This window comes from Octopus bimaculoides, chromosome 4, assembly GCF_046866305.1.
Source record: "Octopus bimaculoides isolate indiv1 chromosome 4, ASM4686630v1, whole genome shotgun sequence".
In the NCBI taxonomy this organism is placed as follows: Eukaryota; Metazoa; Mollusca; class Cephalopoda; order Octopoda; family Octopodidae; genus Octopus; species Octopus bimaculoides.
In genome coordinates, this window is record NC_142931.1 from 75,430,053 (window position 1) to 75,457,552 (window position 27,500).

Genomic DNA, 27,500 nt, shown 5'->3' on the forward strand with positions numbered 1-27,500 from the left:
CCATTCAGCCCATATACATTAAGTGCCGACTACATAAACAAACGATTCTGAAACAATTCTATCGGTGATAGGGTTAGGGTTAGGGTTAGGGTAAAACAGCAAATTTAAAAAGAAAAAAGCAAATAAAACGAAGAAAAAAAAAAGAAAATGAAAAAAGCAAATTTAAAATGAAAAAAGCAAATAAAACGAAGCTATGGCTTAATCAGCCAAAGGAGTAAATGTAAACAACTGAATACTTGTCAGTGATTGGTTGAAATTATCGAAATAAGACAATTTTTTTACATGAAATAAATTCGAATACAAAAATATTTTTCTGTTCTATAACACAAAATGGATAAGTATACGAAGTTTGAAAGTCTTTCGGTACCAAAAACACTACGTAAAACATTAATGAAAAATGTGGCCCCCGTTTTAAAAAAGATCCATTATTATTATTATTATTATTATTATTATTATTATTATTATTATTATTATGGCGGCGTGCTGGCAGAAACGTTGGCACGCCGGGCAAAATGCTTAGCGGCATTTCGTCCGTTTTTTACGTTCTAAGTTCAAATTCCGCCGAGGTCGACTTTGCCTTTCATCCTTTTGGGTCGATAAATTAAGTACTAGTTGCGTACTGGGGTCGATCTAATGGACGGGCCCCTTCCCAAAAATTTCGGGCCTTGTGCCTAGATTAGAAAAGATTATTATTATTATTATTATTATTATTATTATTATTATTATTAAGCAATGTTAATTCTCTAAACGAGGTATTAACAGTAACTGCACGATAAAGTGAAGTATATTGCCACTTAAATGTAGCTGACCCCTAGGGATGGATGTCACTGTTGCTTTTAGCCCCAGGAGGACATCTCCTCCAGCTGGCTTATCGACACACTTCTGTGTCCTGTTTGTTTTGCCAAGGGAAGTTATCCCTCTCATCGTCATCTGTAGCACGAACGGACTCGAGTTTCAGGGTTATTTCCCATCGTCAGCGTCCGATAGCCACCGATCTGCGATGAGAAAGATAATTCTTGGCAAACTTATGTATCTTTTTCCATGTATTTTTTATTATTATTATTATTATTATTATTATTTGCTTGTAGAGTTTATTATATAGTATAATGTTTTTTCCTTTCTCTTTGTAGGCGCTTATTCATTCGGAAGATTTGCTTCTGGTGGAAATGGTACGTCGTTAACTCATATATACAATATTCATGTCGTTAATTTGTGAGAGAGATCTAGAAAATATATTTCCCTTCCAAAATCCATAATGCATATTATTCCGAAATCTGCCTGCGACAGGAATATATATACATACATTTGCGGGATCTTTTTTAAAACAGGGGCCACATTTTTCATTAACGAAACACTTTGAAACTTGGAACACTGGTAGAATGTGTCATATAAAACATCTTTTTCTCTTAGTCTTCTTAAAAAAAAAACAGAAATCCCCAAGTTATTCCATGTTAAAGTTGTCGTATTTCTGTAATTTCAACCAATCACTGACGTCCATTCAGCCCATATACATTAAGTGCCGACTACATAAACAAACGATTCTGAAACAATTCTATCGGTGATAGCAAATTTAAAAAGAAAAAAGAAAAACGAAGCTATCGAAATTAAATACGCTTTACACCGCTTAATCAGCCAAAGGAGTAAATGTAAACAACTGAATACTTGTCAGTGATTGGTTGAAATTATCGAAATAAGACAATTTTTTACATGAAATAAATTCGAATACAAAAATATTTTTCTGTTCTATAACACAAAATAGATAAGTATACGAAGTTTGAAAGTCTTTCGGTACCAAAAACACTACGTAAAACATTAATGAAAAATGTGGCCCCCGTTTTAAAAAAGATCCCATTTGCGAGTGTGTGTGTGTGTGTGTGTGTGTGTGTGTGTGTGTGTGTGTGTGTGTGTGTGTAGATAAATGATAGAAAATGGAATGAATGATATTCATTATTGAAAAACTGTTTCGATAAATTTTTACACATGTAGTACAGCACTAAGATGCTGTGTAATCATTATTACGCGTCCAAGGTGTAAAATATGCGATCATTAGATCTAACCGTCATCGACTCAGTGTGAGGATGCATACACCAAAGGATGTATCATTTTAACTTATTTCAGCGCATTTCGCTGTTTTGTAAAAATAATTTATGTTTGAAACTTTATTGATACTATCTGCTTATTTTACTTTAATCTTTATCATATTGGGTGTATTTATTTCTGGTTCTTAAAAGAAGTTACATGTATGTAAGAAGCATATGTGTGTGTGTATACCAAACTATATGCATTACCTGATATGTGGGTTCGACCTAAGCTAACAATTATGTCAGAAGTGTATATGTACCCATATATATAAATAAATACGTGAACATATTCTATCTCCCCTCGTAGCTCATAACTAATAATAACTCAATATAGAAATTATTTAACTATGCAGGAAGCAGGTTGGATTTGGATAATATACGTTGAACATAACGGTAGCAGTCGTACATCTAAACGCAAGCACAATTTCTACTATATAAATACACACACACACACACACACACACACACACACACACACATATATATATATATATATATATATATATATATATATATATATACACATTGATAGATAGATAGATAGATAGATAGATAGATAGATAGATAGACTGTTGTATAATATGCGAGAGTGAATGTATGTTTTGTCTTCTTACATGTCTGTTTATTGAATAGCTAGAATACATATTTGACATAAATATTTGCATAACGTGACACGAATTACATTTCATGATCCTGTATCAGATTTATTCTCTGTGATAACTGCGTTGTTATGCATTTTTAAAAATCTATCAGGAAGATATAATAGTTTCAAGTACATAATGCCCTTACATTTTAGGATGTTCGAGATTCCTGTCTTTGTAAGGCAAAGATTACCGATTATATCGTAGACAAACAGTTCTGTAACCGTGGTGTGCGCAGATGAAATATTTTCGTTAGCGAAAGACCAATTTGATTTGTTGGTCCGGACAAGTTACCCGATTAAGATGATGAAGGTATTGCAGAAACGTCAGAACTTCGGACAAAATACAATCTCAGTTCAAATCACACCAAGATCATTTTTGCCTTTTATTCTTTCGGTGTCGATAAAATGAAGTACTGGCCATGAACTGGGAGTTGTTGATGTTGCAGTAAATTTGAAACAATATTGAACCTCTACTATAGACAAACGATTCCTTTATCTATAAGACATTGGTTATAACTGATTTCTAGCATTGCAAAAAAAAAATGGTTTTAATTATTGTGACAACAGAGTTAATGAGACACCGAGTAAGTTACAGAAAACTACATGAGCTAATACGGCAAGATTCAGACTCAAACTGTAAAGGAAGATTAGCTTGTTGTTGGCACTCCGTCGCTTACGACGTCAAGGGTTCCAGTTGATCCGATCAACAGAACAGCCTGCTCGTGAAATTAACGTACAAGTGGCTGAGCACTCCACAGACACGTGTACCCTTTACGTAGTTCTCGGGGATATTCAGCGTGACACAGTGTGACAAGGCTGACCCTTTGAATTACAGGCACAACAGAAACAGAACGTAAGAGAGAAAGTTGTGGTGAAAGAGTACAGCAGGGTTCGCCACCATCCCCTGCCGGAGCCTCATGGAGCTTTCGGTGTTTCCGCTCAATAAACACTCACAACGCCCGGTCTGGGAATCGAAACCGCGATCCTATGACCGCGAGTACGCTGCCCTAACCACTGGGTCATTGCACCTTCACAAGGAAGATTAGCAGACACTGCAGAAATTCTGTTCGGCAAGTCTTTTTAAAATTGAATAAAATTATCGCTTCTAATTTCAGCCGGTCCCGAAGCTGCAAATGCTGCTACTGAAGGCAAAAACGGTAAGTTGATTTATATCTTTACATTCGAGAAGTGGTAAATCGGTTACACTAACCCCAGTTTTAAATTGGTACTTATTTTATAGACCCCAAAAGGGTGAAAGGCAAAGTTGTCCACGGCAGCATGTGAACTCAGAAGGTAAAAACGGAGGAAATGTCACTAAGCATTTTGTGCGGTGTACCAATGATTCCGCTACCGCTATGTTCTGAGTTCAAATTCCGCCGAGGTCGACTTTGCCTTTCATACTTTCGGGGGTCGATAAATTTAGTACCAGTTGCGTTCTGGGGTTGAGATAATCGACTGGCCCCTCCCCTAAAATTTCGGACTTTGTGCCTAGAGTAGTAAAGATTATTATTATTACTGTTGCCTTTGCACAGCTTCTAACGCTGGAGATGTACTACAGTGTCAGCTGTTCACTTCCAGTGAACTAAGGTAAGACCTCTTATTTTTCGAGCACCATCCGGAGTATTCGAGCGGTTCCAAGTAGTGCTGTTTTCTGCAAGTGCTCCACTCTTATTGCATCCCCTATTTGTTCCATGTACTTCTCGAGATTTTTGCTCACTGTTCCTAGCGCTCCGACAATTATTGGTATTACTGCTACCTTTTTCATCGACCACAACTGCCTAACCTCCCAAGCTAACCTGTCATATCTATCGACTTTTCTTTCTTCCTTATGGGGATAGTCGATTACATCGACCGAAAGGAAGAATGGCAAAGTCGACCCTGGCGGAATTTGAACTCAGAACGTAGCAGCAGACGAAATACCGCTATGCATTTCGTCCAACCTGCTAACGATTCTGCCAGTTCGCCGCCTTCTAATAATTATTTATCATTATTATTATTATTATTATTATTAGTAGTAGTAGTAGTAGTAGTAGTAGTAGTAGTAGTAGTAGTAGTAGTAGTAGTATTTCTACTCTAGGCACATGGCCTTGAAAATTTTGGGGCAAGAGAGCTAGTCGATTATATCGACTCCAGTGTGTAACTGGTACTTATTTAATCGACCACGAAATAGCAGACGAAATACCGCTAAGCATTTCGCCCGGCGTGCTAACGATTCTGCCAGCTCGATGCCTCAATAATAATAATAATAATAATAATAATAATAATAATAATAATACTTTCTTTATTCACTGCAAAGTGTTCACAATTAATAACAATAAATTTTTCAATTTTAGATACTGCCATGAACACAACAGTTCCTGCTGAAGATGCAAAGAGTGAGTTGACACACAAATCATTTATCTTCTATCTTGCACTTGTTTCAGTCATTGGACTGCGACCATGTGGGGACACCACATTGAAGGGTTTAAACAGAACAAATGGGCACCAGTGCTTATTATTTGTTTTTAAGTCTGCTACTAAGTCTATCGGTTTCTTTGGCCCTACCGCTAAATTACTCGAGCGTAAGCAAACCAACATCGGTGTCAAGCGGTGGGGGGGGGGGGTACAAAGAGACACAAAGACACACACACACACATATATATGTCAAGTGGTAGGGAGACAAACAGACACAAAACCACACTCACACATACACACACACATATGACGTTTTATATATATATCTTTGTGTGTGTGTGTATGTGTGTGTCTTTCGTGTGTCTGTTTATCCCCTCCCCCACCGATTGACACCGGCGTTGGTTTGTTTGCCCTCTCGTAACTTAGCGGTAGGGCTAAAGAAACCGATAGAATAAGTAGCAGGTTTAAAAACAGATAATAAGTACTGGTATCCATTTGTTCCGTTTACAAATATACATATTTATAATACAGAAATGGCAATTTCTGTCTGTCGATCTGTCAGTTACCACCCTGCTGCCTACACCAGTGAACCAAACTTGACGAAACTTTGCATACATGTTAAACAAACATCCAGTTCAATTTTAAGCTAATTGGATTTCAATAACAATCTATAATGGGCCCCCTAGTTAGGGTTGGGCTAACATTTGATAAAATTGAGAAGGGTGCAAGAGTGTTAATATGAGGGAAATGTCATAGCATAGTGAATGTGGCTGATATCAGGGAAGGGGATAACAGCGTTGTGTAAGCGACAAATATGGAGTGACGGTGGGATGATAACGTCAATGCAGCTGTCATAAGTAACTTTTAAAACGCCGAGGAAGGGAAAGAAAGGTTGGTATGAGGAATACGTAGCTTTAAGAAGAGGTGGCTTTTTCTGCTGTCCATCGCAAAGAAACACTCACACACAGAAACACACGCACACATATACACATATATATATACATACATAAATACGAACATACTCATGATTACCTATGCAAGTTTGTAAATGTGTGTGTGTTTCAATACGTGTGTGTGGGAGACAGAGAGAGAGAGAGAGAGAGAGAGAGAGAGAGAGAGTGAGAGAGACGTCCTATGCCTGTCTCTCTATTCTTGTAGTGTCTTCCTTGTTGTTGTCACATTGTGAAATTTTAAAATTACGTCAAAATTTTCAAATTTGGTAGATTGAAATAATTTTCCACGTTAAATCCGATTTCATTATTTCTTTGCTCCAGAAAAATTTCAGAAAAATGTTACTGAGGTTTAAAGTTTAATCAACTTTACCTATTCAGAAAATAGGAGTTAGAAACTAGCATTTTTTGCATGATAGTTGTCTATCACAAAATGAAAGCAAAATCATAACGAGAAAGAATTTTTATTAAACAAAGAAAGCAAAGCATTACGACGACCAAAGTTGTAAGAACTTCTGAAGTTTTAATTAAGTTTTAATGAATAAAGTCGTGTGAAACGGTCGAACAGACATGTAAATAATTTTAAATGGAAAAACATCCTCAACGAAGTCTATTGTGAAAAATTGCACAAATCTGACCTGATCAAGAGGCCTATCTGTCAGAGAAGGCTGCCCATAAACGACGGGCTATTCAGCTAGTATGCATGCACACACACACACACGCACACACACACGCACGCACACACACACACACACACACACACACACACACACACACACACACACACACACACACACATATATATATATATATATATATATATTACGACGGCTTCTTTCAGTTTCCATCTACCATATCCACTCAAGGCCTTGGTCGGCCCCAGGTGATAGTAGAAGACACTCACCCAAAGTGTCACACAGTGGGACAGAACTTGAAGACAAGTGGTTGGGCAACAAGCTTCTTATCTCATCGCCACGCCTTGTTGAGATTTGAAGAAATTTGTCAACAAACCTGAAAATAAAATGAAAATGCATGCTACCTAAATGAGCATGCACTAGCGTAATAATAATGATAATAATAATAATAATAATAAGAAGAAGAAGAAGAAGAAGAAGAAGAAGAAGAAGAAGAAGAAGAAGAAGAAGAAGAAGAAGAAGAAGGACAACAACAACAACAACAACAACAAATAACAACAACAACGATAACAATAATAATAATAATAATAATAATAATAATAATAATAATAAAAGAACTTGAGCAGGAACAAACTTATAAATACCTCGGAATAAATAAAGGCTCGGAATAAACAACTGACTGAGAGGTGGGAACCTCTGCATGGCAAATATGTGGCCCGTAGTAAACAAGCTGATGTAGACCAGAAGCACACTCATCAGTGGCTACTGACCTCAAGGCTAAAGGCAGAGAGTTTATTGACCCGCATCTACCAAGCCAATGTGATGAAAATTGGAGTAGACTCAAAGTGCCGATACTGCAACGATGGGATTGAAACAAGGGACCACTTAGTTACAGGGTGTAGAATTTTAGCACTTCTAGAGTATAAATCAAAACATGACAGACTTGACCAATATTTACACTAGAAAATATGTCGGCATTATAAAACCAAAATTGCTGACAAATTGTATAAGCACCACGCTGAGGTTGTAACTGAGGGAGAAGGTGTATCGATTCTCTGGGACTTTCCAGTACATACAGACCGGATCATCAAAATTAATAAACCAGATATTGTTGTGAAAGACCAAAACAATAAAGTTTGTTTATTGATTGACATGAGCATACCTTGTGATCATAATATCTCGGCAAAACATTTCGTAAGCTCAGGAAATATAAAGAATTATAAACTGAAATCGAATAATGTGGCATCTCAAGATGGTTACAATATTAGTCATTGTAAGAGCACTTGGAATTATCAAAAAAGGAACTGAAAATTATTCGAGAATGAACCCTAGCTTACAATCCATGCAAGAAGTGCAAAAGATCGTTTGACATGTCATAAATATTGCGAAGTGCATTGTCACTGTGGATTTGTTTTTCTTTTTTGCCCCTTTATTTTCTGTTTTCTTTTTCTTTCCATGTTTTTCCTATTTTTTTCGTTTTCCTGCTTCCTTTTTTTCTTTCTTTCGTCTTTTTTTTTTTCTATCAGTTAACTTGACGTTGAAAATGGACAATCTGGTGTGTTTATTTTAGTAGCAAATGCATACATAAGGTTTCCTTGCACTAGGTGTCGGAAAGACACTCAGAAAGAAATGGAAACAAAATAATAATAATAATAATAATAATAGTAATCTTTTCTACTCTAGGCACAAGGCCCGAAATTTTGGGGGAGAGAGCCAGTCGATTAGATCGATCCCAGTACGCAGCTGGTACTTAATTTATCGATCCCGAAAGGATGAAAGGTAAAGTCGACCTCGGAGGAATTTGAACTCAGAACATAAAGACAGACGAAATACCGCTAAGCATTTCGCCCGGCGTGCTAACGTTTCTGCCAGCTGGCCGCCAATTATAAATGCTCTGATACAATCCCAGACACTGGCTCACATGGTCTCTGATCTTAACTAATTGGAAGTGCTATCATGTACATGTTTTGTTTACATATAAAATATGGCGTACAGTAAATATTCTGCTCAATACCACAGATTTGCTTGTGAATTGCTTGGCCTTAACCAGTTGAGCATGTCCTTTAGTGGCTGACGATATGTGCAGCCACTTCTGATCATGAGTAGAAGTAGTCGGGGAGCATCATAGCCATGTGTTAAGGGGAATTCTCTGAGGTTTCAATAATTCACCTCTGGAAACATGGGTGTTTTGTTTAACATCCTTAAACATTATCAAGGACGTTTTGAGAGGGATGAGGAACTCGACCTGAAGAAAATTCTGAGACCCACCTACAAGGTCATGCACTGTGTATACTGATATGATATCACCATGTCACGTACATATGGTTGTGATACATGTGTCTGATGTAATCTTAGCAGATGGGTAGTCATGATGTGTATACTAGGCTTCGTATAGTTGCACTCCAGTGTCACTTTGACGGCATTCGCTACTCTCACATTCAATAACAACAATAATGCACACCTCTGTAGCTGATTATGCACTTCATATTCTTTTCTACTCTAGGCACAAGGCCCGAAATTTTGCGGCTGGGGGCCAGTCGATTAGATCGACAACAGTACGCAACTGGTCCTTAATTTATCGACCCCCAAAGGATGAAAAGCAAAGTCAACCTCGGCGGTATTTGAACTAAGAACGTAAAGACAGACGAAATACCGCTAAGCATTTCGTCCGGCGTGCTAACGTTTGTGCCAGGTCACCGCCTTATACACTCCATATTAGAAACGCAATTGTTTCTTGAATGTAAATAATATCATTTCTTCTACTTTTAGATACTACTACAAACGCAACAGTTACTGGTATGTATGCAAAATGTAAGTTGATATACAAATCATTTATTTTTATCTTTCACTTGTTTCAGTCATTGGACTGTGACCATATTGGGACCCCACTTTAGAGGGTTTTATTGAACAAATGAACACCAGTACTTATTATCTGTTTTTAAGTCTGCTACTTGATTTCTTTGGCCCTGCCGCTAAGTTACGGGAGCGCAAACAAACCAGTACTCGTTGTTACGAGGTGAGGGTCAAAGCACACACACACACACACACACACACACACACACACACACACACACACACACACACACACACACACACACATACTCCAACACACATATACATGTGATAAATAGACAGATAGATAGATGATAGATAGATGATAGATAGATAGATAGATAGATAGATAGATAGATAGATAGATAGATAGATAGATAGATATGTTTCTTTATTAGCCACACAGGGCTCAACATAGAGGGGACAAAATACAAATGTAGAGTTTTTCTTTTCGATGGGGACGAAAATAAAGTAAAAAATTAAAATGGGGATAACGATGAAAAGGCATCGAGAAAACGTTTAGAGTATGTACAAAAAAAAGAAAATATTACAAAAATTTCCCAATAAATGGGGAGGTTATCCATGGAAAGAAAAACCTACGGAAAAGATCACGGTAACCTCGGTCCTTAGTGTCAGAATTTGTTAAATAAAATTTCTTTTATTTATGCAAGAAACGTAAGTAACTCTCTGTTTACAAAATTTTAAACCTTTTATAGAATCATGGTCAAGATGGCTTCGTCATTTATACGTGCCATTCTTGCTACATGTATCCATCTTTTTTCGAACCATTTGCTAGACAACACTTGCCTCTCTACTCTCACCTTCCTTTTCAAGTGATACTTGAAAAAGTTGATGAGAGATTGACCAGAGAGGAAAGTGTTTGTCTCTAATCCTTTCAGACGCATCCACCAAATGCATTCTTTCGCCATAGCCACAAGTACAATAAATACAGCTCTTCCTTCCCGTTTAAAGGAAGGAGGCGTGACGATATTGACGATAGACTCGGTTGATAAACCGACTCGTCCCACACGTGACAGCAGTCGTTCGACATAAGCCCACAGCTCCGAAATGGTTGGACACTGCACGAGTGCGTGCAGAACGGTTTCGTCGCTCTGACCGGATCTCGGGCAGGTCGGCCCCGCATTTCGCGAGCCGTGTCTATAGAGCTTATCCCGAACGGGTAGCGCTTCTCGGTAGCACTGCCAGACCAGGGATCTCTGGAAGTTGTCCATAGGTCCCGGCCCGAAAGTCGTCCTGAACAGGCGGGTCAGGTATTCCTTGTCGACGCCCAGGTTCGCCCCGAGATCGTCGTCGTACCTGCCCTCCACTAATCCCCTATAGAATGACTTCGTTGTGATGCAGCCGCTCAAGGTCGACCCGGGACGGCAAAGTTGTTGCAGAGCAACGCGACACTCACGGTGCCATTCGCCATTCCTCGGCCTCTTTTTGATCCACGACTGCAGCTCGGTCATGGAGACGAGCTGCGGGAAAGCGCGTCGCACAAACGGCGACCACACCTGCTCACCGTCGTCTACGTAGAGCCGGAAATGTCGCAGTCTCAGCGCATGTCTGTGCATCATCAACCACGGCATGCCCAGCCCTCCTTTCAGCGGGTGTTGACAACAAACGGATCGCCTCACCATCGGAACGCTTCCTTTCCACAAAAAGCGGAAGAGGATGCGCTCCATTTCGAGGATGGCGCGATCGGGACAAGGCACGACGGTCAGGCGGTATTCGATGACGGACGCGATGTACGCGTTCGCCACCTCCTCCCGACCTTTGCCGGCAGAGAGTGGCCACCCTACTCGTTATCTCGTCCCAGTTCTTCTCCGTTTGCAGGTCCGGACCGAACCAGACTCCGAGCAACTTGACCGGACCGTCCATCCAGCGTCCCACTACTGAGGCGCTGCCGGACGGTATGGGCTTGCTTCTCCAGGTGCCGAGCAGCAAACCCACCGACTTATCTCGGTTGATTTTCGCTCCCGTCACCGCTTCGTAGTCTTTCAGCGTCTCGCCGAAAAGCTCGATGTGCTCGTGGCTAGACGCTATGACGGTGACGTCGTCCGCGTATGCCGACACGCTCGTCCCGCACCCCAGTTCTCGCGGGATGCCCCTCAGCGTCGCCAGCTTCCGCAGTAGTGGCTCGAGTGTCAATACGTACAGGAGCGGCGAAGGGTCCCGATAGACGTCCATTGACGCGAACAACCGAAAGGATGCCTGTGTACAAGGCAGCCATCCAGCCGCGGAAAACGGGACCGAAACCGGCCGCTTCGAGGACGGCCTCCAAGTATCGATGGTCTACCCTATCGACAGCTTTCGATTGATCCAAATTGATCAGGGCTCCACCCATGCCAGGTCCTTTAACTACCCTCTCTATGATGTAGCGCATCAGATGGAGGTTGTCATGGATGCTCCGGCCAGGCACGGCGCACGTCTGCTCCGTGCTGACCAGTTTCTCGATGACAAGCGCCAACCGCTTGGCTAACACCTTGGCTAAAATTTTCAAGTCTGCACTGAGCAGAGTGATGGGCCTAAAGTTATCTATGGCGTCCCCCTTGTTTGGATCTTTCTTCAGCAGCGTTACCGCTCCTCGGCTCACAAAACCGGGAATGCTCCCGTTCTGCTGCCATTTGCAGTACACGGCCGCCAAGACGTCTCCAAACAAGTCTGGCATACAGTTGTAAAGCTCGTAGGGCAGACCATCCAAACCTGGAGATTTGTCCGTCGAGCAACCCGCCATCGCGTCCCTCACCTCCTCCGCAGCACTCCGCCTCTATTGCCGAAAGTCGTGGCAAGCTGTGCAGGTAGGCACAAAAGTCCACCCTGCCTTCTCGCTTGCCACTCCTCCCGAACAGTCGGGCAAAATGCCGCTGAAACGCCTCGCACATCTTGCTCGGCTCGAGCAATTCGCGCCCCTGTTCGTCTACCAGAGACCGGATGGTGGCTCTGTTACCCCGCTGCGACTCCGCCACTCGGGCCTCTCGCGCGGCTCCAACACCTTCATTCCTCAGAGCACGCATCCTTGCCCTGACAGCACACCCTTCGTGTTTAGCATTGAAGTGTTGGTCGAGGGCGAGCCTCGCCGCTAAAACGTCGGATGCGATGCCACTTCGCAATGCCTCTTCTAACTTTATCACTAGCTCCCCCTCTACTCTGTTCCTCTCTACAGCTAGTGCCCTGCTATACCTTATTGCTTCCGCCCTTACTGCTCTCTTGAGGGCAAACCACCATTTGTTGTTGACGATGGCTCCCGTCAAAGCCCTCTTTGCTAATGTGCTAATCCGGTCTCTGAAAACCTGTCTCGACGAGAAAGACGCGTTTAGTTTTCAGTAACCGGGACCCTGCCTATGTGCCTTATCTAAGTCTAGCGTACACGTCACAAGTTTGTGATCCGTGTAGCTGACTATGTAGAATTGTGGACATCCTAAACTATCTCTATCTCTTGTCCTACACACTATCCTATCTAGATACGATCTCGACGACCCAATGCGGTTGCTCCAATCCACGTTGGCACATTTGGGTGGTCGAGTCGGTACCTGTCAGACAACTGGAAGCGTCTGAGCAGGTCTCTGAGGCCTTTGCATCCCCTTCTAGTTTTGTCACTCCCCACGTAGTCTAGATGCGTGTCCAAGGTAGCATTCCAATCCCCCACTAAAAGTAAGGGACGAGACGTTCCCAGGAATACTTCTAGACGTCGAAAGAAGTCTGACCGACCTGTTAAAGGAGGCACATGAACTGCCAGCAGCCGAAAAGCGCCTCCATCGCTGCCGTCCACATCTAGGACAACCAGTCTACCCTCCGGGTTCGTAAATATCGTCTTTACTTGGAGATCCAGACTCTTGCGAAAAAGAACCGCCGTGCCACTACCGCCCATCCTCGGCAGACAGGGAGAAAATAAATGTTAAACTGTCCGCCAAACATGGACTTTAGGGCCCGCGGTTCATGGAGTCTGGTCTCACTAATGGCTATGATATCTAAATTGTGTGACTTGATGTCATTTAAGAGGTACCCTTGTTTCCAAGGGGACCCCAAGCCACGCACATTCACACAGCCAATCTTCACCATGATTCTATCTATACGTGTGCTTTAAAGCACAAACGGAAAGGAAAAGTGAGCTACTTACTGTTTGCAAGTTTTGTTTCCTCCTTGGATTTTTCACCAAGGAGGCTATTGTACAATTTCTTGCACAAATATTTTTGACATGCCCCTACCGAGTTGGGGTAGAGGGATTTTATTTTGTGGTGCAATGCTGGTGATACATGGTAAATTTTAATGTGTTTTGGCGGTGTTGTGTGTGGGTGGTTGTTTGTTTTGATGTCGTTATTTGTGATGTTTGTTTTAGAGTTGATGTAATTCATCAACTCTGTGTTTGTATTGTCTATTGCTGTTAGCATTGTTTTTTGCATATTACTATTGGTGTTAGGAGTATTTTCGGGAGATATGAATCTCCCTGCTTTGTTTGTGTTTGCATTTTGTTTTGTTTTCTTCTTACTGCGCTTCCTCTTTCCTTTCGTAGCTATTTGCCACCCTTCCCCACTCTCTTCATCCGATGAGAGTTCTGAGGAGTCAGAAAGAGGTAACGGCAAATTTCGTGCGTCTGTGTGTGTTTCTGTGAGTGTTTGTATTGCTGTTTTTGTTGGTGTTGGCTGCTTGTTATTTGTGTGTGGTGTATGTGATATGGGGGAGGGAGAGGCAGTCTTGGAATTCTCTTTTTTTTTCTCTTCTGTTTTTGCAGTTTCTGTTGTCTTTTCTGTTGTGGTTATTGCTGATATTTCTGTTGTTGTTTTTTGTGTTGCTGGTGGTGTTGGTAGTAAAGTTTTTCTGTTGGGGGTATTTGGTAGTTGCTTCTGTTGTTGTTGTTGTTGTTTTTATTTAGCGGCCAGTGTGCAGTCCTTTTTCAGATGTGCCTCGTTGTTGCATAAGTAACAGCGAGGCCGCCTGCCCTCTACCACCACATACAGTTTGTGTTCCCGGCCAGTCTAATGTTTGGAGGAATCTTCCGTGAAGCCTCCTCCGTGATGTGGAGAAGGATTTCCAGATTCCCCCCCCCACCAGTTCTTTTCCTTTACGACCGTAATTTCCAAAATATTTACCTCCTCCATTTCGAGGCATACGGCCGATACTACCCATTGGGTGTCCACTTCTGATGGCACGTTTTTTATAATTACTTTGGTCACTCTCTGTCCAAGATAACTCGGTATCATCACCAAGTTATCTGTGCGGAGAGAGAGTGTCGAAAATTGCTTCGCTAAATTTTCATTTATGAAGCGCACCTGTACCATGGCAAATTTCCGTCCCCACGTGACATGCTCTTGATGAGCCCATACAGGTTTAAGGCACATCTCGATCTTATCTGTGCTAAAATTTTCTGCACGTCTGGTTTTTGTGTTTACCAGTTTATAAATGATGCATTTTTTTGTTTTTTTGTTCTATAATTTCTTTTGGAATGTTTATTTTAACATCATCGCCTTCTTTCGTAATAAGGGATTTTGTATTTTTAATTTGTTGTTGTGTGAATGTCACTATTCTCCTTTTTTCCTTGATAGCATCGGCGAAATTTGTTTTTGTTGTGCTGGCGGACATGTTCTTTGGAACATTTTTGTTTATGTTGGTGTTGGTACTGCCGGGTTGAAAGGTGGTAGTAGTGGCAGCAGAGTTTGTTGAACAGGTGGTGGTGTCGGTGCTGACGGCCGATAAATTTGCGTCCTTGCTGTTGTTGTTGTTGTTGTTGTTGTCGTTGTTGTTGTTGTTGTTGTTGTTGGTGGTGGTGATGATGATGGCGTCAGCAGCAATGGTGCTTACGTCAGAGACATTTGTGACGGTTTTTACGCATGGTTTTGTAACCTTGGTTACAGTTTTGTTTTTGTTGGTGGTGTTGGTGTTGGTGTTGGTGGTGGTGACAGGGCTGTTAACAGTATCCGTGACGTATAAATTTGCGTCTTTGCTGTTGTTGTTGTTTTTTTGGTTGTTGTTGTTGTAAGTGGTGGTGGTGAGAGGGCTGTTAGTAGCTGTAATCGCCGTCTTTGTGACGTTTACAGCAACTGCGTTCCTGTCACTGTGTGAGCACGCGCTACTCTGTTCTTTTTACTCTTCTGGCATCTGAAGCCTCAGGAAATGCTCATTAAAAGAACAAGACAAGCGTTCCAATCTGTGTTTCTCGACATTTTTCAAATGTCGAGAAGGAAATTTCTTGATTTTTCTAGGGCCGAAACTGCCCCTGGGGGCCAATTCCTGCCTTTGAAAATACACAGAAATGAAGCTTAGGTGCTTCGCAACAAAAATATTTAAAAATTCCAACAAAATGTGGGCAATAGAAGGTCAAAAAGAGGTTTACCTCTGCAGCCGATGTGACAGCACGTCCGTCAGATAGATAGATAGATAGATAGATAGATGGATAGATAGATAGATAGATAGATATCTTTTTTTATTATAGCCACACAGGGCTAAATACAGAAAATGGACAAATTACAAAGTAGAGCTTTTCTGGGGGGGGGGGGGTATAATTTCGATCAAAAGGGATCGCGGGAAGAAAAAAAAAGTGGGGGGGGGGCGATCAATAGGGATCGTGTATCACAGTCGATGTAAAAAACGGGGAACAGATTAGGTTTATCCGTGGAGAGAAAAGCCTACGGAAAAGACCACGGTCACCTCAGGCTTTTTTTTTTTAAAGGTACATGAAAGTAAGTACCTTCTCTCTTTTTGTCTCTTTTTGTTACAAGTCTATGCTTAAAACGGTGTCGTCTTTCATTCTTACCATTCTTGCCACATTTACCCATTTTTTATTGAAACTTTCATTCGACAACACTTTTCTCTCTATTCTCATCCTCCTTTTCAAGTGGTACTTGAAAAAGTTGACGAGGGACTGACCAGAGAGGAAAGTGTTTGTTTGTAGACCTTTCAAACGCGTCCACCACACACATTCTTTTGCCATAGCTATCAGTGTTACAAAAACCGTTTTTCCTTCCCGTTTAAAGGAAGGTGGCGGAACAATATTCACGATAGACTCGGCTGATAAGTGGGCTCGTCCCACACGCGACAACAGCCGTTCGACGAAGGTCCACAGCTCTGAAATATCTGGACACTGCACGAGTGCGTGCAGAACGGTTTCGTCGCTCTGACCGCATCTCGGGCAGGTCGGTCCGGTGGTTTTCGAACCGTGTCTGTAGATCTTCTCTCGAACTGGTAGTGCGTCTCGATAGCATTGCCAAGCCAGGGATCTCTGGAAATTATCCATAGGCCCCGGCCCGAACGTCGTCTTGAAGAGGCGGGTTAGGAATTTCTCGTCGACACCCAGGTTTGCCCCGAGAGTGTCATCAGACCTCCCCCCCCCCCACTAGTCCTCTATAGAACGCATTGGTCGTTTGGAAGTTGCACAAGTTTGATCCCGGACGGCAGAGCTGTTGTAGAGCTTGGCGACACTCGCGGTGCCAATCGCCCAGTTTCGGTCTCTTCCTGATCCATGTTTGCAGTTCGGTGAGTGAGACGAGCTGCGGGAAGGCGTGCCTCACAAACGGCGCCCACACCTGTTCACCGTCGTCAATGAAGTTCCAGAGATGCCGCAGTCTCAGCGCATGTCTGCGCATCATTAACCACGGCATCCCCAGTCCTCCACGTAACGGTTGTTGACAGCAAATGGATCGCCTCACCATCGGAACGCCACCCTTCCACAGAAAGCGGAAAAGTATGCGTTCTAGTTTCGTGATGGTGGCATCGGGACAAGGCACGACGGTCAGGCGGTAATCGATGACTGATGCGATATACACATTAGCCACCTCCGCCCGGCCTTTTAGAGATAACTTTCTCTCAGCCCATGTTTGATCACTCTACTGGTGATCTCGTCCCAGTTCTTATCCATTTGGAGGTCCGGACTGAACCAGACCCCGAGCAGTTTAACCGGTCCGTCCGTCCAGCGTCCCACTACGGAGTCACTGTTGGACGGTATGGGCTTGCTTCTCCAGGTGCCGAGTAACAAACCCACTGACTTTTCCGGGTTAATTTTTGCTCCTGTCACCGTTTCGTATTCTTTAAGTGTCTCGCCTAGCATCTCGACGTGCTTTTCGCTCGACACTATGACGGTGACATCGTCCGCATATGCAGACACGCTCGTCCCGCAACCCAGCTCTCGTGGGATACCCCTCAGTGTCGCCAGCTTCTGCAGTAGTGGTTCGAGCGTCAATACATACAGAAGCGCCGACAGGGGACATCCCTGACAGACCGAACGCGTGATGTCGAACTGTTTTGACAGGTGACCGTTTACCCGAATTAACGATCAGATGCCGCTATACAGGACCAAAGCCAGCTGCCCTGAGGACGGCCGCCAGGTATCGAAGGCTTTAGATTGATCTAAATTGATCAGCGCCCCACCCATGCCAGGATCCTTAACTACCCTGTCCATGATGTAGCGCATGAGGTGGAGGTTGTCATGGATACTTCTACCCGGCACGGCGCATGTTTGCGCCCCATCGACCAGTTTATCGATGACAAGCGCCAACCTCTCGGCTATTACTTTGGCCAAAATTTTCAAATCTGCGTTGAGCAGAGTGATGGGCCTGAAATTATCTATAAAATTCCCCTTGTTTGGGTCTTTCTTCAGCAATGTCACTGCACCTCGGCTCACGAAACCGGGAATTCTCCCGTTTTGTTGCCAGTTGCAGTAGACTGATGCCAAGAGGTCGCCAAACAAGTCTGGCATTTGACAATACAGCTCGTAGGGTAGACCATCCAATCCAGGCGACTTATCCCTCGCGCAGCCCGCCATAGCATCCCTTACTTCAGCAGCTGTGATGGGAACCTCGCAACACTCTGCCTCTCCCGCCGAGAGCCGCGGCAGGCCGGTCAGGTAGGCAGTGAAGTCCATCCTGCGTTCCGACCCACCGCTCGCACCGAACGGTCGAGCAAAGTGCTGTTTTTCTCCCTGTCTGCCAAACATGGGTGGTGGTGGTACCGCGGTGCTTTTTCGGGTTCGAGCAAACTACATCCCTGTTCATCGATTAGAGACCGAATGGTGGCTCTGTTACCGCGTTGCGCCTCCGCCACCCGAGCTTCTCGTGCAGCTTCGATCCCTTCGTTCCTTAAGGCACGCATTTTAGCTCTGACGACGCAACCTTCGTGTTTGGTGTTGAGGTGTTGGTCGAGGGCCATCCTCGCAGCCAAAACGTTGGTTGCGCTGCCGGTTGTAAGTGCCTCTTCTAGTTTCTTAACTAAGTCTCCCTCTTCTCTATTTCGATCTATCGCTAGTTCTTTACTAAACCTAATAGATTCCGATTTGATTGCCATTTTCAGGGCAAACCACCAGCGGTTGTTAACGATGGCTCCTGTTAACGCCCTCATAATTAATTCGCTAATCCGGTTCCTGTAAACCTGCCGCGCTAAGAGCGAAGCGTTCAGTTTCCAGTAACCGGGACCCTGCCTATGTGTCTTATCTAAGTCGAGCGTACACGTCACAAACTTGTGATCTGTGTAGCTGACTATTTTAAATTGTGGACATCCTACACTATCTCTATCCGCTGTCCTACATAGAACTCTATCTAGATACGATCTCGACGATCCGACGCGGTTTGTCCAAGTCCACGTTGGCACGTTCGGATGGTCGAGTCGGAACCTGTCAGACAAATGGAAACGTCTGAGCAGGTCTTGGAGGCACTTACATCCCCTTCTACTCCTATCCACTCCCACATAGTCTATATGCGTGTCCAAGGTAGCGTTCCAGTCCCCTACTAACAGTAAAGGTCGTGACGTTCCCAGGAAAACCTCTAGACGTCTAAGGAAATCCGCCCGACCCGTTAAGGACGGTACATACACTGCCACCAGACGGAAAGCACACCCGTTTGTGCCATCGACGTCCAAGACAACCAGCCTACCTTCCGGGTCTAGGAATATTGGCCTTACTTTTAGGTTCAGACTCTTCCGAAAAAGCGCCGCGGTACCACCAAACATGGACTTGTCTGGTTTCACTGATAGCTATGATTTCTATGTTCTGTGACTTGATGTCATTTAGAAGGTAACCTTGCTTCCAAGCTGACGCCAAGCCACGTACATTTACACAACCTAATTTAAGCATAGTTGAAGTCGAAATTTGTGTTTCATACACGACAGTAAAAGAGACAAGAGAGAAGGTTACTTACTCGTTTCGAAAGTTTTAGCTTCCTCTTCTTTTGAAGTATCTTGGATGAGGTTTTTGAAGAGTTTCTTTGATAAATATTTTTGGAACCCCCCCAACCGCATTCGGAAAGAGGGTTTTGAGTGTGTGGTGCTGCGTCTGTGTGATGTGAACTATTTTGATGTGTTTCGGTGGTGTAGTGCGTGGATGATTGTTAAGCTTATAATGATCTTCAGAAATGTTTGTTTGCGATATGATGTAGTCCATTAGTTTTGTGTTTTTTGTGTCTATCGCTGATAGCATTGTGTGTATTTTTGTGATGTTGGTGCTGGTTTGTTTGTGCAAGGGGCTTTCAGCGGTTACATATTTCCCTGCTTTGCATGCATTTAATTTTGGGGTTGTTTTTAATCTTTTTCTTTTACTTCCTGTGGCTATTTGCCATTCTGTAGAACTTTCATCGTTAGACGAAATGTCTGACGAATCAGAAGGAGGTAAAGGCAAAGCATTTGGTTCTATTTGTGTGTTTGTCGATGGTGTTGTGGTGTGTGGTGTGTGTGGTGTGTATGTTGTTGGGGAATTGGGAGTAGTATTGGTCTTTTCTTCGTTCTCAGTGGTTGTCTTCTTGGTTGTTGTTCTTGGTGTTGGTGTTGGTCTGTCTTTAGTTGTTGGTGGTGGTGTTGTTTCTGTTTTTGACTCAGGTGGTGGTGTTGTTTGGTTGGGTTGGTTTGTTCGTTGTTGCCGTTCTTTCGTTTTCGCATATAGCTGCTTGATCAGTTGTGCATACGGTGGTGTGGGTAATAATGCTGGTATTTTGGGTTTTTGGTTTTCCGGTGGCTGTTGTTGTTGTTGTTGCTGTTGTTTCGCGGCAGAATTGCAGTCCTTTTGGAAGTGAGCTTCACTGCCACATATGTAACAGCGTGGTCGTCTGCCTTCCACCACTACATACAGCCTTTGCGTTGATGGTAACTTTATGTAGGTGGGTATTTTATTTAGTGACTCCTGGGTAATATGGAGAAGGATCTCCATTTTTTACCCACCCACTGTTGCTTTTCAGAAACATTAATTTGCAATATGTCAACTTCCTCCATATCGACACATACGGCTGATGTTATCCATAGTGTATCTACCGTGGGAGGAATATTTTTTATGATAACCCTTGTTACCCTCTGACCAAGGTAACTCGGTATCATTGTTAACTCTTCTGTCTTAAGAGTTAGCGTTGAGAATCGTTTCGCTAACTCTTCACTTTGAAAAATAACTTGCACATGGGCAAATTTATGCCACCAAGTTACATAAACCTTATATTGCCATACAGATCTCAAGCATTTCTCGATCTTTTTAGTGCTTGCTTTTTCTGTTTTTTTTTGTTTTCGAGTTTAAAATTTTATAAATAATTGTCTTTTTGTTTGTGTCTTCTAAAATGTCTTGTGGTATGTTGATCCGTACCTCGTCATTTTCTTTCGTAAGTAAAGCCTTTGTATCTTTTATCTGCTGTGCAGTAAAAGATACTACCGTCGTTTTTTCCCTTATCGCCTCGGCGAAGTTTGTTTTGATCTTGTTATTGTTGTTGTTGGTGGTGGTGCTGGTGTTGATGGCAGAGGTGACTGTTGCTGTATTAGCGTTGTTGTTGGCGGTTGTGATGCTGGTAGGTGTTGTTGTTGTGGCAGATGGGTGACCTTCTTCTTGTGTACTCCTCTGACCTTCATATGAGTTACGAAGTGGCGGGAAATATTTTTCATAATTTTCTTCGGCGTTCAGGCGTATTTGAGCAAATTGTTCGGCCATCATGCTCTTCTCTTTCTCTCCTTCCGTTGTCTGTGGTGAAAGGAACAAAAGAGGAGTGGAGTTGTTGTTGTTCTTTTTGTTATTGTTGTTCTTGGTGGTAGTGGTGGCTGCGATGTCGGTGGCAGTAGTGGTTTTGGTTTTGTTGTCGTTGGTGGCGGTCGTAATGGTGGTAGTGGAGGTGGTGAAGGCAGTAGTAGTAAACGCAGCATTCCTGGTCTCTACGTCTTGTGTTCGTTCATGCGGAACGACTTGTTGGTCAGTCTCCTTGCCTGCTATTAGAGGCAAATCGACCACGTGTGAAGGCCTAGCCATATTTCTTTTACGAAATATGGCAAATAAGCCGGAGAAAAATCAAAAACTTTTGTAAATAAACTCCAGAAGGAGTCACTTCCTATTACAAAAACCCAATAGGGTCGAAGTGTATAGACTTATACACCTCTTCCACAAAAAATATTTTAAAACTGCAAAATTTTTGACATATAAAAGGCCAACTTACTTGCGTGCCGATGCGACTAGCATCCGTCCAGATCAGAGAGATAGATAGATAGATAGATAGATAGATAGATAGATAGATAGATAGATAGATAGATAGATAGATAGACGGACGGATGGGCGGGCAGACAGACAGACAGACAGACAGACAGACAGACAGACAGACAGACAGACAGACAGATAGATAGATAGATAGATAGATAGATAGATAGATAGATAGATAGATAGATAGATAGACAATTATTTTATATCATTGGTGTGACATTTTAACCAAAGTATATTGACAAGACAGGATGACCTTGTTTTTAAAAATGTCATTAGTTAGACCACGAGACAAAGAAATGCTTTATGTCCATATAAGGATAATGTGTAAATATATTTCGATAGAAGAATGTTTTATATTCTTTCTTCTACTTCCAGATACAAACCCGGTGTACTAACGACAGCATCAACTTGTATAAAGACGACATTTCACACCCACACACGCACACAGTGCACACGTGCACGTGCGTGTTCACGCAAACACACACTAATACAAAACAACAGTTATCTATTTGTTCTGATCTAACCGACTATATACCCTCTCTTCCTATAGTTTTATAGACATCTATTTTTGTCATGGTTATTGTCATAGTTGTTGTCATAGCTGTTGCTGTTGCTTTCATAGTTGTTGTTGTTGCTGTTGATGTTGATGTTTTCGTTTAATCGCAGTTTAGTCCTGATGAAGCACATCTAAGATCACACAGACTTCCAGCAATAATTATCCCGTATTTTTTCTTTCAATATATCAAGATCTACATGAACAAGTTTATCTTTATTTTAATATGGTAGGGTTGTGATTTCCAGTACGCTGCCATATAGGGATTCACTCAATAGGCATACACCTGAACTTCTAACTTCAACTAGAGAAAAAGTATTTCTTATTAATTCAATAAATGTAGTGTCTACTTTAACAAATATTTTGGTTCTTTTCTTTTTCTTTTACCATTTTCAGCTAGTTCCAGCGATACAGCTTTTAACCCTGAAGCCTCCGAAGGTAAGTTGGTAAACATACATATATAAGTATGCGTGTGTGTATGTGTGTATAAATCTATGCTTAAAAACAAATTTCACTGTAAAAATAATTTCACGTGTTCATCACAGAATCCATTTTATGTTACTTAATGTAGTGGTTATAACGAAAACTACAAAAGACAAACGAGAGTTTGAGAAACAGACTCAGTATTCATAGGCAACAAATACGAGATCCTAATACTGGACAGATTCCACTAAGTGAACATTTAAACTTATGAGCAACAAAAATCACCGAAATTCCTTCTCACTTAACTTTTGCTCTGTGAAAAACAAGATCAAATACACACACACACACTCATATGTATATATACATACACGCCCACACACAAACACACACATATACACACACACACACACACACAACCAACCTGCATGCGCATTGGTCAAAACCATATTCCAAAACTTTAGCTTGCTGGAGCGTTCTAAGAGGTAATGCAGTTGTCAAGAACTCAACTGGCAATTAAATACATTTTGAAATCTGATGATTGTTACGAACGTATGGCGTCGCTAATTGATCTTTATGTACATTACAAAATATTATTTTAATGTTAAAATTCCATAATCAAAAAGGTGAAAACCAGGCCATGTTTTAACGTTATTCAACTGATATATTATTCTATACACATTCACGCAAATTTGGAAAATATGTATATACATATGCACATGTATATATATATACACACATACACACACGTATCATCTTCCAGCTTTTTACGCATTTGAGATGAATGAAAAGTAGAAAATGGCCTTGATTTCATAATGGTCAATAGCTATAAAACGAGACAGTCAATTATATCAAGATCTAGTTTATATTTATTTTAATATGGTAGGGCTGTGATTTCCAGTACGCTGCCATATAGGGATTCGCTCAATAGGCATACACCTGAACTTCTAACTTCAACTACTGAAAAAGTATGTCTTATTAATTCAATAATTGTAATCTTTACTTTAAAAAATATTTTGTTTTTTTTTTCTTCTTTTACCATTTTCAGTTAGTTTCAGCGATACAGCTTTTAACCCTGAAGCCGCCATAAGTAAGTTGGTAAACATACATATATATGTATGCGTGTGTGCATGTGTGCGAAACTTTATGCTTAAAAAAATTTCGCTGTAAAAATAATTTCACGTGTTCATCACAGAATCCATTTTATGCTATTTAATGTAGTGGTTGCAACGAAAATTACAAAAGACAAACGAGATTTTAAAAAACAGACTCAGTATTCATAGGCAACAAATACGAGAACCTAATACTGCACAAATTCTTCTAAGTGAACATTTAAACTTATGAGTAACAAAAAATCACCGAAATTCGTTCTCACTTAACTTTTGTTCAGTAAAAAACAAGATAAAATACACAAACACATATATATGTATATACATACACGCAAAGACACGCATACACACACACAATCAAGCCGCATGCGGATTAGTCAAAACCGTACACTAAAACTTTAGCTTGTTGGAGCGTCCTAAGAGGTACTACAGTTGTCAAGAACTCGATTGTCAATTAAATACATTTTGAAATCTGATGATTACTACGAATGTTTGAAGGCGCTAATTGATCTATATATACATTACAAAATATTCTTTTAATGTTAAAATGCCATAATAAAATAGGGGGAGAAGGCCATGTTTTAATTTTATCCAACTGATATATTATTCTATACACATTCACACAAATTCGCAATATATATATATATATATATATATATATATATATATATATATATATATATATATATATGCCGATGTATATATACATGCACACATACACACACATATATTCTTCTAGCTTTATACGCATCGTAGATGAAAAGGAGAAAATGACGTTGATTTCAAAATGGTCAATAGCTATAAAACGAGACACCAAATTATGTCAAGATCTAGTTTATCTTTATTTTAATATGGTAGGGCTGAGGTTTCCAGTACGCTGCCATATAGGGATTCACTCAATAGGCATACACCTGAACTTATAACTTCAACTAGTAAAAAAGTATGTCTTATTAATTCAATAAATGTAGTCTTTACTTTAAAAAATATTTTAGTTCTCTTCTTTTTCTTTTGCCACTTTCAGCTAGTGCCAGTGATACGGGTTTGTACCCTGAAGTCTCTAGAAGTAAGTTGGAAAACATACATATATATGTATGCGTGTGTGTATGTGTGCGTTAATTTATGCTTAAAAAAAAATTTCACTGTAAAAATAATTTCACGTGTTCGTCAAAGAATCCATTTTATGCTATTTAATGTAGTAGTTGCAACGAAAATTACAAAAGACAAACGAGATTTCGAGAAACAAATTCAGTATTCATAGGCAACATAAATGAGATCCTAATACTGGACAGATTCCTCTGAGTGAACATTTAAACTTATGAGCAACAAAAGTCTCCGAAATTCCTTCTCACTTAACTTTTGTTCTGTAAAAAACAAGATTAAATACATGCGCGCGCGCAACCAAGCTGCATGCGGATTGGTCAAAGCCCTATTCCAAACCTTTAGCTTATTGGAGCGTTCTAAGAGGTTTTGCAGTTGTCAAGAACTCAACTGTCAATTAATTACATTTTCAAACTTGATGATTACTACGAACGTATGAAGGCGCGAATTGATCGTTATGTACATTACAAAATATTCTTTTAATGTTAAAATGCCATAATAAAAAAGGTGAAAACCAGACCATGTTTTAACTTTATTCAACTGATATATTATTCTATACACATTCACACAAATTCGGAAAATATATATATATGCACATGTATATATACATACATACATACATACATACATACATACATACATACACATACGTATCATCTTTCAGCTTTTTACGCATCTTAGATAAAAGAGAGAAAATGGCCTTGACTTCATAAGGGTCAATAGCTATAAAACGAGACAGCAAATTATATCAAGATCTAGTTTATCTTTATTTTAATATGGTAGGGTTGTGATTTCCAGTACGCTGCCATATAGGGATTCGCTTAATAGGCATACACCTGAACTTCTAACTTCAACTAGTGAAAAAGTATGTCTTATTAATTCAATAAATGTAGTGTTTACTTTAAAAAATATTTTGTTTATTTTCTTTTCCTTTTACCACTTTCAGTTCGTTCCAGCGATACAACTTTTAACCCTGAAACCACCAAAAGTAAGTTGGTAAACATACATATATATGTATACGTGTGTGTATGTGTGCGTAAATTGATGCTTAAAATCAAATTTCACTGTAGAAATAATTTCACGTGTTCGTCAAAGAATCCATTTTATGCTATTTAATGTAGTGGTTGCAACGAAAATTACAAAAGACAAACGAAATTTTGATAAACAGACTCAGTATTCATAGGCAACATATACGAGATCCTAATACTAGACAGATTGCTCTAGATGAACATTTAAACTTATGAGTAACAAAAAATCACCGAAATTCCTTCTCACTTAACTTTTGTTCTGTGAAAAACAAAATCAAATACACACACTCACACACACACACTGACACACACACACACACATATATATATATATATATTATATATATACATAGATACACGCACACACACATACATATACACATACATACACGCATACACACAAACACACACACACACACACACACACACACACACACACACACACCAACCAAGCAGCATGCGGATTGGTCAAAACCGTATTCCAAAACTTTAGCGTGCTGGAGCGTTCTAAGAGGTACTGCAGTTGTCAAGAGCTCAACTGTCAATTAAATACATTTTGAAACATGACGATTACTCCGAACGTATGGAGGCGCTAATCGATCTTTATGTACATTACAAAATATTCTTTTAATGTTAAAATTCAATGATAAAAAAGGTGAAAACCAGGCCATGTTTTAACGTTATTCAACCGATATAATATTCTATACACATTCACACAAATTCATAATATATATATATATATATATATATATATATATATATATATATACATACACACACGTATCATCTTTCAGCTTTTTACGCATTTTAGATGAAAAGTAGAAAATGGTCTTGACTTCATAATGGTCAATAGCTATAAAACGAGACAGCATATTATATCAAGATCTAGTTTATCTTTATTTTAATATGGTAGGGTTGTGATTTCCAGTACGTTGCCATATAGGGATGCAGTCAATAGGCATACACCTGAACTTCTAACTTCAACTAGTGAAAAAGTATGTCTTATTAATTCAATAAATGTAGTCTTTACTTTAAAAAACATTTTAGTTCTCTTCTTTTTCTTTTGCCACTTTCAGCTAGTGCCAATGATACGGGTTTGTACCCTGAAGTCTCTAGAAGTAAGTTGGAAAACATAAATATATATGTATGCGTGTGTGTATGTGTGCGTTAATTTATGCTTAAAAACAAATTTCACTGTAAAAATAATTTCACGTGTTCGTCAAAGAATCCATTTTATGCTATTTAATGTAGTAGTTGCAACGAAAATTACAAAAGACAAACGAGATTTCGTGAAACAGATTCAGTATTCATAGGCAACATAAATGAGATCCTAATA

General features: G+C 40.7%; 1 protein-coding gene across 1 annotated transcript in view; it reads left to right on the forward strand.

Annotated features, from left to right (window-relative positions):
- The window catches only part of LOC106882964 (uncharacterized), a 125,642-nt gene that overhangs the window by 62,020 nt on the left and 36,122 nt on the right, over positions 1–27,500 (forward strand). Inside the window, exons 21-29 of the mRNA XM_089350073.1 lie at positions 1,131–1,169; positions 3,840–3,881; positions 5,058–5,099; positions 9,473–9,514; positions 22,906–22,947; positions 23,978–24,019; positions 25,060–25,101; positions 26,083–26,124; positions 27,241–27,282. Of these exons, the coding sequence (XP_089206199.1) occupies positions 1,131–1,169; positions 3,840–3,881; positions 5,058–5,099; positions 9,473–9,514; positions 22,906–22,947; positions 23,978–24,019; positions 25,060–25,101; positions 26,083–26,124; positions 27,241–27,282 (375 nt within the window). The remainder of the gene's footprint in view (positions 1–1,130; positions 1,170–3,839; positions 3,882–5,057; positions 5,100–9,472; positions 9,515–22,905; positions 22,948–23,977; positions 24,020–25,059; positions 25,102–26,082; positions 26,125–27,240; positions 27,283–27,500) is intronic.